Below are 11,441 nucleotides of genomic sequence, written 5' to 3'. Positions count from 1 at the left end.
TAGGCGTGACTTACACCCTGGATGTTATTAGGAAACATGGAAGGGCTGGGAAGGTTTGCGTCAGTGCCCAACCCCGGCCCCTCCCTCACCGGTGCCCTGAAAGGCCTTTTCTCCCATGGGAGAAGAGCTTTATTTCCTCCAACGGGGTTGGGGGAGGCAGTTTTCTCTGGCCAAGCAAGCCCTCTGACTGGGGACATGTCCCAAACGTCTTCAGTGTCTAGAGTATCTCCAACGGAGCCCTTCTGCACATCCTGGGAGCTACATAAGAGCTGGAATGGGGGAAATCAAGTTTTTCTGCACAGACGAACCCATAAAAGAGCTTTAGGACAGTATCACAAGGCTAAGGCTTCCCGAGAGCAGAGGAGCGATCCAGCTCACCTCCCTCTTGGCTCAGCATACAGCAGATGCTGCATAATTGCCTCACTGCATCTACAAATGGCCAGTCGCTTCTGATTCTATAACATTTATCAAAGTGTGTTTCCTTGCTTCATCTACAAATGGCCAGTCACTTCTGATTCTATAACATTTATTAAATAGTGGGTTTCCACACATGGCTTTTTTAAATAATCCAGGCAGGGGGAGAAGGAAGAGGAGGACACAGTTGGAGCTCCCCTCCCACCAATACATAAGTATTTACATTTCAGCAACTGGACAATCCTGGCTCAGAAGGAGGCAGCAAGAATCCGAAAAAGATGGAGGGGGGGGCCCAGGAGAACAAACAACAAGAATGATTTCCCCCACCCCATCCCCCAAAAAACCATCCACCCCATCCTAGCGGACTCTGGTGGTGTCCATCTCCCATTCCTTCCCAAATCATGGAAGTAGGGTTCTCCTCACCAGAATAAGAGCACTTGGGATAACAGAGTAGGGTCCCCTCACCAAAAAATAAAAATAAAATAAAATAATAATAATAATAAAAAATAATTAAAAAAAAAGTCTTGGGATAACAATAGGGCATTACCTCCCCCAGAATAAGCAACCCTGGGCTGAGGTAGGCAAGCAGCTTGACTGAATATAGGACCCTGGGCTAGGAGAAAGGGTCCTTTTGCTAAAATAAGAGCTGCTGGGGCATTGGAAGGAAAGCACCCTTGCCCAAGTGAGAGCATTTGAACTAAGTGTGTGTGGTGGTAGCAGGAGGTGCCAGTGTAGGGGTTACAACTCATCAGAATAAGAGTCCTGGGGCTCAGAATGGAAGGAACTTCAACCAAATAAACACCCTTAGCAAAATGAGAAATAAGGAAGTTCCCCCCGCCCTCCAGAATAAGAGACCATAAGTTCTGGGAGGAAGGCTCCTTAGCAGGATTGGGATGGGGAGTGGGCAGACTTGGCTTATGTCTCCTGACCCCTGATCCCCAATCTCTGACCCTAGTAACACTGGATTTTTAATGACCTGTATAACCAGGTCAACAGATGTCCATCTATCCCTGTGGCATGCCATGGGACGGCTATTCTGACTAGCGGGGGCCTGGCTAGGACTAGGGCAGCAGGGACCAGGCCAAAGGGGTGGGACCCCCCTTGGGGGCATTCAGGGGTGCATCCTCAGCTGGTGTCTGCATCCAGGGGTCCAGCAGTATCTCCTCCAGTGAGGGTCGGGCAGAGGGTTTGGGGGCCAGGCACCGGCGGATTAGGGCACAGCAGTCTGTAGATCAGAAGCACACAGAAGATTAGCAGTCAGTTGGGGACACTAGTCCCTGGGTAGGATGGAGTCCACTGAGCTAGGACTGGTGAAGGCCTCACCTGGGGACACATGGGCAGGGAAGTGGAGCTCAGCCTCCAGAATCTCCTGGTCCCTCTCGAAGGGAATGTCCCCACACACCATGTCATAGAGGAGGATACCCAGCGACCAGACAGTGGCTGGGAGTGCGTGGTACTGGTGACGAGAGATCCACTCTGGGGGGCTGTACACCCTTGTCCCTGCACATAAGCCAGAGATTAGACCACTCCCCGATAATGCCGTTCTCCCACATCCCCTCCCCAGGAAGTATGGTCCCCTCACCAGAATTAAGAGAACACACTACCTGAGTAGGGTCCCCTAACCAGAAGAGTTCTTTAAATATAACAGCAGAGTCTCATCATCAGAAAAAGAACAGTTAAGGTAACAGCAGAGTGGCCTCAACAGAATAAAAACTCTTAAAAGTAACAGTAGGATCCCTTTACCAGACAGAAAAGGAACACTCAGGATAATAACACAGTCCCCTCACCAGGTCTGGGCACTGTCAGAAGATGGACTTTAGCAAAGGACAAGGCTTGAGAGTCCCCAATATTAAAACTCAAGAACCTTATAAAGGTGCAATATAGATCAAGGAGCACAGACCACCCCAGCCTGGAGGTCAAAGATCAAGGGACTATAACGATAAAAGATAACCCACCCCCATTGAGATTTAGCGAAGACTTACCATCAAAATCAGTGTAGGGTTCATCATGAAGCAGGGCACCAGAACCAAAATCAATGAGTTTGGCACAGCCCCGGCGGAGATCCATCAGGATGTTCTCATCCTTGATATCACGATGGACAACTCCACGAGCATGGCAGTGCCGAACAGCTGCCACTACCTGGGCAAACAGGCAGCGGCTCCGGCCCTCGCCTAATGGGCCCTGCTCTGTGATGTAGTCAAAGAGATCCTGGGCAGGCAACGGCCGTTCGAGGACCAGCATGAAGCCTTCTGGTGTCTCAAACCAGTCAAGCAGGCGGATCACACCAGGGTGCCCACCACCTGCACCCACCTTCCATAGCAATGCGACTTCCAGTGGGCATGTGGCTGAGTCTGACTGTTGGGGGGGAGGGGGAGAGAAAAGAGAACAAAGACGTCAGGCCAGCAGCTCTGAGGCAGACTTCTCGCCTGAACTTAAATCATAGCCCCTCAGCCTCCTGACTGTGTGGCCTTCAGCAACCCACTTCTGTCCCCGAGCCTCAGTTTCCTCGTCTTAAGGGCTCAAACAAAGCCACTGGAACAGTGGTTTGAGCCAAAGGCCTATACACATCTGGCATATTATAGGAGCTCAGTGAATATTTCAGTAAATGAGTCTGTTTAAGGGAAAAAAAAAAAAAGGCCTTCTTGAGGCACCTAGGTGGCTCAGTCGGTTGAGCATCCGACTCTGGGTTTCAGCTAAGGTCCTGATCTCATGGGTCGTGGGATCAAGCCCCACGTCGGGCTCCATGCTCAGCCCAGTGGGAGTCTGCTTGAGATGCTCTCGCTCTCTCTCCCTGTGCCCCTCCCCCCGACTCTCACGTGCGCATGCACTCATGCTCTTTCTGAAATGAATAAATAAAATCTTTTTATTTAAAAAAAGACCTGCTGAAGAAGCAATTGATGAACACTATTATGTAATAGTATATCTTTTGTTCACTGGCATCTCAGAAGAGATTAGAACAGTGCCTTACATACAGTGGGTGCTCAATACATGCGTGTTAAATAGCTGAAAGCACTTTATAGCACAGTCTGGCACAGAGTTAGCACGCAATAAATACTGTTATTGTATACTGGTTTGTCTGTTTTGTTCACTGACTATAACAGTGCAAAAGCAATTAGTAGAAAAGGACCTGGCACAAAATGAGCTCTCAATAAATGTAATATTTTGCCAAATGCATAAAATTATGCCTGGCACATAGTAGGTGCTCAATATACATTTGTTAAGTAGCTGAAAGTGATTAATTGCAAAGGAACAAAGTAAGAACTCAATAATATTATGTGATGTTTTGTCTGTCACTAAACACCTAGAACTGTGTTGAACTCAAGTACTCAGTGGGACTTGGAACACAGTAAACTTTGATGATGAAGCAAAGCCTGAGACACACAGTGCTCAATAAAAGGCATAAATGCTTGGCCCCAGAAGCCGCCCCACGCTGGAAGCCCGGTGCGGGCTCATGGACAGCCAGAATCCGCCTTCCTGCCTGAGGTGGGGCCCTCTCCCGGCCAGTCCGCTGACTAGCACAGCCACAGACAGGTTTTCTCACGGTGATGAAAATTTCGCTACTGCGCAGGCGCAACTTCTCTCTCCGAGTCCCACAGCCAGCGCAGACGCAGTCTCCCCCAGAGTCCTCCAGGGGGCGCTCCCACACCTACAACTTGCCCAGACCCGCCCTGTTGTCCGTTAGCGTTCTAACGGCCGGAGAGAAGCAGCCACCGTCACCATGGCAACCAGTGACCTATGCCCCTCTTTCCCCACCAGCATGCCCTGCGGGCAGCCCCTGAGGCAGTGTTTGGAGGGAGGAGGAGAAAGGAGGGTTGGAGGGGGAGAATCCAGGGCCCTAGGGGAGCTGGGGTGAGTCAGAACTGTATGGAGGTGTGGATGTCACCACAGGGGAGTAAACACAGGCTGGTAGGAGTGTTCTCCTCACCGTTACAGGGCCCAGGGAATCATACAAGCCCGAGAAAGGCAAGGGGGTAGAGTCCATCTTCAGAGATGGCGTCGCCAGGTCAGGGACTCCAAAGATACTCACCAAGGGGGACCAGCCCAGCACACGATTCCGGGGGATCACTTTGATGGCCACCTGGAGAAGAGGGCTGAGGTGAGGGGGCCAGCAGACGACCCCCACACCCCTCCCAGTCTTGACCCTCACCCTAGTCTTTCTGGTGCCAACCTCGGTACAGCACAACCCCAAATGAGCTGGAGCTTCTCCCCTGCCCTCCAAGTCCCCAGAACCAAGTTCACCTCTCCCATCATCCTTGGCCCTGGGCTCTCTCTTCTCAGGCTTCAGGACCCCTCACTCCAAATCCTGGGCTCTGAATTTCCTAATACCCCAAGCCCTCAATCTTCCCATCCAGCTCCAAGGCACCCCAACTCTGTACTGGGGTCCTGGTCCTAAGGACTCCACGCTGGACATCTGCCCTCGAAATCCCCCAAATCTCAGCTCTGGGTCTCTACCTTCCCACACAGATACACATCCCCTGGATCCCAGGGTCTAGAGTCCTCACGACCCCCACTCTTCAGTCTCACTCCCTGGACCTCCAGCATCCCTGCCCTGAAACCCCCTCCCCCCCCATACCCACCTGGATCGCCACACACACAAACAAGCGCGCGCACGTGCGCGCGCTCGGGCACCCCCACCAACCCGGATCCCGGTCCTCATGACCCTACCACGCACACATTGTCGGCTCATCCCCTGGTCAATCAGCATCCCAACCTCGGGACTCCCGCCCCCGCCACACGCACACACAACACACACGCACACGCGCGCGCACGCACACACAACACACGCACACACGCACACACACACACACCACCCCTGACCCACCCAAGACCCTCGTGGTTGATACCTGGAGTCGGTCTGTGACGCGATGTCCTGCGAAGACGGTACCAAAGCCCCCCTTACCAAGGAGGGGGCCGAGTCGGTACTCGGCCTCGAACGCTTCGCGATCTTTGCCTCCTACGCAGGCGGAGGCGAGGAAGTCAGGGTGGCTGCGCGCGGAGCCCGGCCGCGACCCCTTCCCCCCTCCCCCCGCAGCGCCCTCAACCACTTAAGCCCGCCCGGCCTAGTCGCGGTAGGGGAGCCTCGCTCACCTGGCGGCGGCGTGGGGGTCACGGGGGCCACCGGGAGCCCTTGCAGAGGCTTAGTCAACATGGAGGTGGTGCTGCGCAGATTGAGCCCGCTGAGCCCGCAGGGCGTGGATGCCCGGGGTAGCGAGGCTGGGGAGCCAGGACTTGGGGGCGCCAGGGTGGAAGGCAAAGAAGCTGATGGCCCCAAAGCGCCCGCAAAACAGCGCAACGTTAAGATTCGACGCGCGCGCCAGCCCCAACGCTACTGAGCCGGGGCACGCGCCTCCCGAGAGAGTCGCCCCGGGCGACAGCCCCGCCCACTTGGCTTTGATCAATCCGGACGCGGCACCTGCTGTACCCCAGCCAATCGGAGCCAATCCTTATTTGCATACCACCCTCAACGCTTCAAGTACCCCCTCATGCAAATACATGCCCGGATCTTCCGTGGGGGCCGGGCCCGCATGCAAATGTGAGGGGCGCGCGCGCGAAGAGGAAACCGGTTCTGGGAATCCCTTTGCAGCAACCGCATTTGTTTTGGTTGTTGCGCGGGGTTGTTTTTATATATGTGTGTGTATGTGTATATATAGATATAAACTTAAAAAAACCGCACCGCCTCCTTTCCTAGGAAGTTGGTTTGCAGCCGCTGCTTCGAGATTAGCGCGGAGATAATGCCAGGCCGGGCTTCTAAGAATCGGGGCCTGTGGCTACCCAGGACCCTGTCTCCAAAGAGTGCTCCTCACCCAGGACCAGAGCCCTCTAGGCGACCAGCGGCCTCTGCCCCAAAACTGAAGCCGGGGATCCTGGAAGAACCTGTCCAGCTTCCAGGGATGGATAACCCCCCTACCATTGCGGGAGACAGCGTTCCCATGCCCTGAGGCAGAGGCCTGTGGGGTGTTTTGGAGCCCTTAACCTGGACAGACCTGGCTAGGTCTGGCCGCGAGCCTACTCAGCACATCTGGAATCTGGAATGGCAGAGGGAAGTGGATCTCGGGTAGGCGGGGGTGCTAGCGAGCCAGAGTGATGGTGGCTTGGGGGTATGCTTCCCCAATGACAGAGACAGGGACGGAAAAGGCTCAGACAGGTGGTAAAACACCCTCCGTCACAAATTTGGGAAAAATAGTCAATCCTCACGCCGCAGGAAGACAGAGATGCACTCAAGACACACAGAAGTACCATGTGATATACACAAAACCTGTACAGTCAGACACATTCACGTAAACTTGTCCTAGACACACATGCAGACATCTACTGTCACAGACTGACGTCCACAGTCAGGCAGGCATGCTGCCAGTTATGTCCCGGAATGACACCCAGAGAAACACTGTTACAGAAAGACAGGCACTCCAGACAGATTCACATGGACCGACGTTGCCAATGACACAGAAATGTCTTGTCAGACACACCACCAGAACTTGTCACAAAGATACTGGCACCATCAGACATGCACTGTCAGAGGAAGACTTGTACTGTCCCAGAAATGAGAGGCAAGTCTTGTCACAGGAAGACACACAGATGCTCCAGAGACACACAAGTACTGCTCCACAGACATACTTATTCGACAGAGCCACATAGATAGGCAGTGTCACAAAACAGACGTGGATGGACCCCACACACACACACACACCAGCAAACATGCAGCGCTGTCACTGAAACTGTCCGGAAATAGCTACCCAGAATCTGTCACAGGAATACAAACGGACATCCATGCGCTCACAGACAGACCCACGCAGACACACACTTATCTCAGAAACAGACATAAACTGTCAAGAGTCCCACACTCAGTCACCATCTGACACACCTGGAAACAAGCCCTCATCACACACACTAGACACTGCAAGGTGCATGTGAAGATTGGAACTCACCAAAGTCAAATGCACACACACAAACACACGCACACACACACAAGACAACACCCAAAAAGCAAATACACACATGTACGCTCCCTTATTCATCCAATATTTATTAGAGGTCTACTGTAAGCCTGCCAGGCCCCAGCAAGGGTGCAGATATTAGAGATACACGGATTAAGTCAGGCATCACAGCCCTTGCCCAGGAAGTGAATCACAGAGTTATTGGGGAAGGAGTAAAGACATTATCTGTGGATAGAGGTGAGAATATGGATGGGGTCACACAGGGCTTCTCCAAAGGTGACACTCTACCCATCTAGAAGGACAAGGTTGGGGGCTCAGGACGGGGGAAGGGCAAATTCCAGGCAGAGGCCAGTGAAATTGGACAGGGCAGCAAGAAGAGGTAGGCAGGGGCCAGTGTAAAAAACTCAACATAAGGTAAATAAATATTTATCTGCTAACATTTGGGCTCTCAGAACATGCCAGGCACCAGGCCATCAGACATTATTTGACCACGTGCATTCTCTCTCATTGCTCACAACCAGAGAGAGCGTGAGGTAGTAGACATTAATCACTCCTGTCGTACACATGGTGGGACCCCTGAAACTTAGCCTGTGATTTGACCGAGGTCATAAAGCTAGAAAAAGCCAGAGTGGGTTCCAAACCAACTCTCCAACATGTGCATGCTTGACCAGTGGATTCCACAGACACCCCACAAGATGGCCACTCGACCAGCCACGCCTTCACCAGCAGCACCAGGCATGCATCCTTCCATAGGGGCCCCATTGGCGAGGAACAGCAAAACACACTCTTGACAAGACCTGGGGGCCAGCCATCCTTCTCTGCTTTGGCTTTACCCCAAGGAAAGGCAGGGGCATGGGTGTCAGATGACTGAGAACATGAACAAGAAAGGGTTTAACCATTCCGTAAACCAGGGAGGCCCCTCCAGTCGATTCCACTAAACTTACGTTGATAAGAAGCATCTGTTGTGCCTTTCCAAAGCATTTCTGCATCAAAGATCACAAGGGAAGAGCAAACGTATATAGGGAAGGAGGCAGGCAAAAAAGTTGCAAGTTCAGTTCCAGCCCTTCAAGCTCCTAGTCCTCCGCTCCCACCACACCCCAGGACACAGGGTGGGCAGGCTACGTGTACCAGTAAGATGGAGCTTACTTGGTGGGAACAGGTCCAGAAGTTGGTTTAGTAAGCAGTGATTCAAAGATGAACAAACTCTGGGCCCACACAGAGACCCTGCTGGAGAGCATGCAGCCCTCAGAGGTCAAGCCAAGGCCTATGCCATTGCCGCCTCTGCCCAGAGGCCCACCCACCCCGTGCCCCACACAGAACAGAAGCGCTCAGGGGAAACTGACATTTGGTTTTATTGTGCCAAGGACATTACAGATGGTGGATCTTGTCAACACCTGCAGGGCCCGGGTGCCCCATCTGCTGAGGCTGCTCCCACTCCCCACACTCAAATCCTGGGTGGCAGCAGCCACGATCCTCAAAGGTGCCCCCCACCCCAAGACTCCAAAGAGACCGGTGGCGGTGGCGTGGAAGCAGTAGGAATGCAGCGAGGTCAGAGTCTCATTGTCCAGAGCCCACAGGACACCTACCCCCTGCCCCCGCTTGTACTCTAGACCCTGCCCTCCTCCGCAGAGCTGGAGGCTAGAGACGGCAACCACGTCTTTGTGCCCCCTCTGTGCCCCGTGGCCTGCCTGCTCCCAAACCAGAGAGATGCCGCCTTCACAGAGCCAATGCTGTTGTCTACATCATTTTGGATTGGTTGAGTTGATGAAAGTACATTTTAATAAAGAAAAAATTCAACATTGAAGGCTCAGACATTCTTGGGGGTACTGGGAAGGGGGATTCCCACTTCTTCCTCCCACCTCCCCAACATCATTGTGGAGGTGGGGTGACAAGTATTTCTGATCTTGGAAGTAATGGGGGGCAGGGAAACTTTCCTCTGTCTGAATGTCTCTCCTCGGGGGCTGCCTGGCTGCCAGTTGTTCTGTCTCTGTGTGCCTCTCGCCTACCTTCGGCACCCTTGCCCAAGTCCCCTGTGGAATGCAGGGATGATGCTGTGCAGGGGGCAACAGGGCACGTCAGCTGGCGAAGAGACGGGTGATGGTGGTGGTGGCAGCAGCGATGAGAGGGGGCTCAGGGATGGGCCAGCCAGAGGGAAGTGGGGAGGAGCAAAAGGAGGGGAGAGAGGGAAGAAGGCAAGAGGGAAGAAAGCCAAAGAAGGTGGGGCGGCACCAGAGGGCAGGAGTGGTGGGGGTTGGGAGATGGTCTCCAGTCTCTGGGTCTCCATCAACTCTTGTCTGGGGGTGGATCTCTGTGCATTTTGTTTTTCTTCATACTGTCTAGGTATTCCTGTTGGGATACTGCCAGCACCGATGCTAGGATCTCGTCATCATCCCAGTCGTTCAGACCTGCTGGGCAAGAGGAAGGGGAAAAGGATGATGGAGCACTCCCAGTGCATCTTCTTCTCACCCTTTGCTGATCCCTGGCTCGGGAGAGATCCCATCCAGGCCCCTCTACACTGATTTCTCTACAGAGAAGGCTCCTCTGGGCCTATGAAATCCCACACAAATCCCCTCTGGACACATCCCTTGGGCTTGAAAACCTCCCTTTTCCTGGGAAGGTGGCCAGAGGCTCTAGAAGCCCCCTCTCAGGACTTGCTGCTTCTTCCCATCTCTCCCTAACTCCCAGCTGGTCCCTGGCCCCTAAACAGAGGAGGCTTACCAAAGGCGGAGGGGGACATCTGCTGAATGAGGGCCCGGCACTCCAGAGCAGGGTAGAGGGACACGAGGGGGGAAGTAGCCCGGTCGGCCCCTGCTGAGAACTGGCTGCTTGTACCTGGGGCAGAGGGACAGTCAGAGGCGGGGGGGGGGGGGGTGGGGGGGGGGGGGGCAGGGCCCAGGTGGCACCTCCTCACCCCGGCATGCTTCCCTGTCACCAAGTCACTGACCTGGTGCACAGGGCGAAGGAGGTTTGGCAAGAGCTAAGACAGTGCCTGGGGAAGGGGGCTTGATGCCCAGCTCGGCGTGCAGCTCCGGGTGCTCAGGTGAAGAGGCTGAACTCCGCTGCCGCGGGGACCGGCTGGTCCACTCCTCCAGGCCACTGGAGGCTGCTGCTGTGGCGGAACTGCATGTGGCACTGGCCTTCCGCGGCTGCAGTGCGGGGGGAGGAGGAGGTAAGGACCGCCGCCAGGCGTGAGCCTCCTCTGCTCCATTCCTGAGGGCTGGCTCGCTCCCGGCATCCTGGCTGTGATACAGTTTCTACATAGGCCACCATCATTCCTAGTCACACGGCAGACCGCAGGATGAAGGCCAGCTCCTTAATCCCCCTCACATCCTTACAGCCAACCGGGCAGGAGACCTGTATCTCCCACTTTCAAAACACATTCAGACTCCATCCCCTTTCCTCATTCCTCCCTAGCCAGCACCACCATCTGCCACCACTGGGACTTCTCTAGTAGCTTCCACCTTACCGGTCCCCTGCTTCTCTGCCTAACCCCCTAGACTCCGTGCTGCACTCGGCAATCGGGGGGATCCTGTCCCTCCTCTGCTCACAGCCCTCCCAAAGGCTTCTGCCTCACTCACAGTAAAAGCCCAAGTCCCCAGCAGAGCCCACAAGCCCCTTCTCAATCCGGCCCCACCAACTCTCTGACTACTGCATTCTGCTCCGCCACACTGGCCCCGGGGCTGCTCCCAAATCACGCCAGGGAGGGGTGCACTCCACTCCCCTCAGGGCTTTGCTCTTGCCGGCCTTCTGCCTGGCTTGGCACATGCACTTAGCTAACTGCCTCACCTTCTGCAAGCTTTTGCTCACATCTCACCTGCTCTGAGGCTTACCTTGACCATACTATCTCATCTCCCCATCAGCACCCTCTATGTGTTTCATCTGTCCCACCTCTCAACTCATCTACTCATTATGTTTTTACTGTTTCTTTTGTTCCACTCTGCAAAAATGTAAGCATCACAAGGACAGGGATCTGGGCCTGCCCGGCTCACCAAGGTACCCCCATACACTGAGAACAGTGCCTGGCACAGACGTGCAATAAATATTTGTTGTAGAAATTACTTGACTCTTGCCAACACCTACAGTCACTCTAAA

At 54.1% G+C, this 11,441-nt stretch overlaps 2 protein-coding genes across 4 annotated transcripts in view; both read right to left on the bottom strand.

Annotated features, from left to right (window-relative positions):
* Nucleotides 1–509: 509 nt before the first annotated feature.
* Nucleotides 510–5,765, bottom strand: PIM2 (Pim-2 proto-oncogene, serine/threonine kinase). The gene is made up of 6 exons (XM_025857376.2): nucleotides 5,503–5,765; nucleotides 5,259–5,368; nucleotides 4,442–4,492; nucleotides 2,397–2,769; nucleotides 1,738–1,914; nucleotides 510–1,639 (listed from the first exon to the last, which is right to left on the bottom strand). Exons 1-6 carry the CDS (start codon nucleotides 5,561–5,563, stop codon nucleotides 1,476–1,478), a joined length of 936 nt encoding a protein of 311 aa, XP_025713161.1. The 5' UTR covers nucleotides 5,564–5,765; the 3' UTR covers nucleotides 510–1,475.
* A 2,918-nt stretch (nucleotides 5,766–8,683) lies between these two features.
* The window catches only part of OTUD5 (OTU deubiquitinase 5), a 28,145-nt gene continuing 25,387 nt past the window's right edge, over nucleotides 8,684–11,441 (bottom strand). For 2 of the 3 annotated variants that reach the window (XM_025857437.2, XM_025857435.2), the window contains exons 7-9: nucleotides 10,294–10,495; nucleotides 10,068–10,181; nucleotides 8,684–9,757 (exon numbers count right to left, since the gene is read on the bottom strand). In XM_025857437.2, coding sequence (XP_025713222.1) covers nucleotides 9,633–9,757; nucleotides 10,068–10,181; nucleotides 10,294–10,495 — 441 coding nt within the window. In that variant the 3' untranslated portion in view covers nucleotides 8,684–9,632. The remainder of the gene's footprint in view (nucleotides 9,758–10,067; nucleotides 10,182–10,293; nucleotides 10,496–11,441) is intronic. The other variant, XM_025857436.2, reaches the window with a different exon arrangement.

Source organism: Callorhinus ursinus, unplaced genomic scaffold (assembly GCF_003265705.2).
Source record: "Callorhinus ursinus isolate GAN/ISIS: 27379988/994484 unplaced genomic scaffold, GSC_fseal_2.0 scaffold16, whole genome shotgun sequence".
Classification (NCBI taxonomy): domain Eukaryota; kingdom Metazoa; phylum Chordata; class Mammalia; order Carnivora; family Otariidae; genus Callorhinus; species Callorhinus ursinus.
The sequence above is the reverse complement of the archived record's forward strand: the minus strand, read 5'-3'. Positions and strand labels throughout refer to the sequence as shown.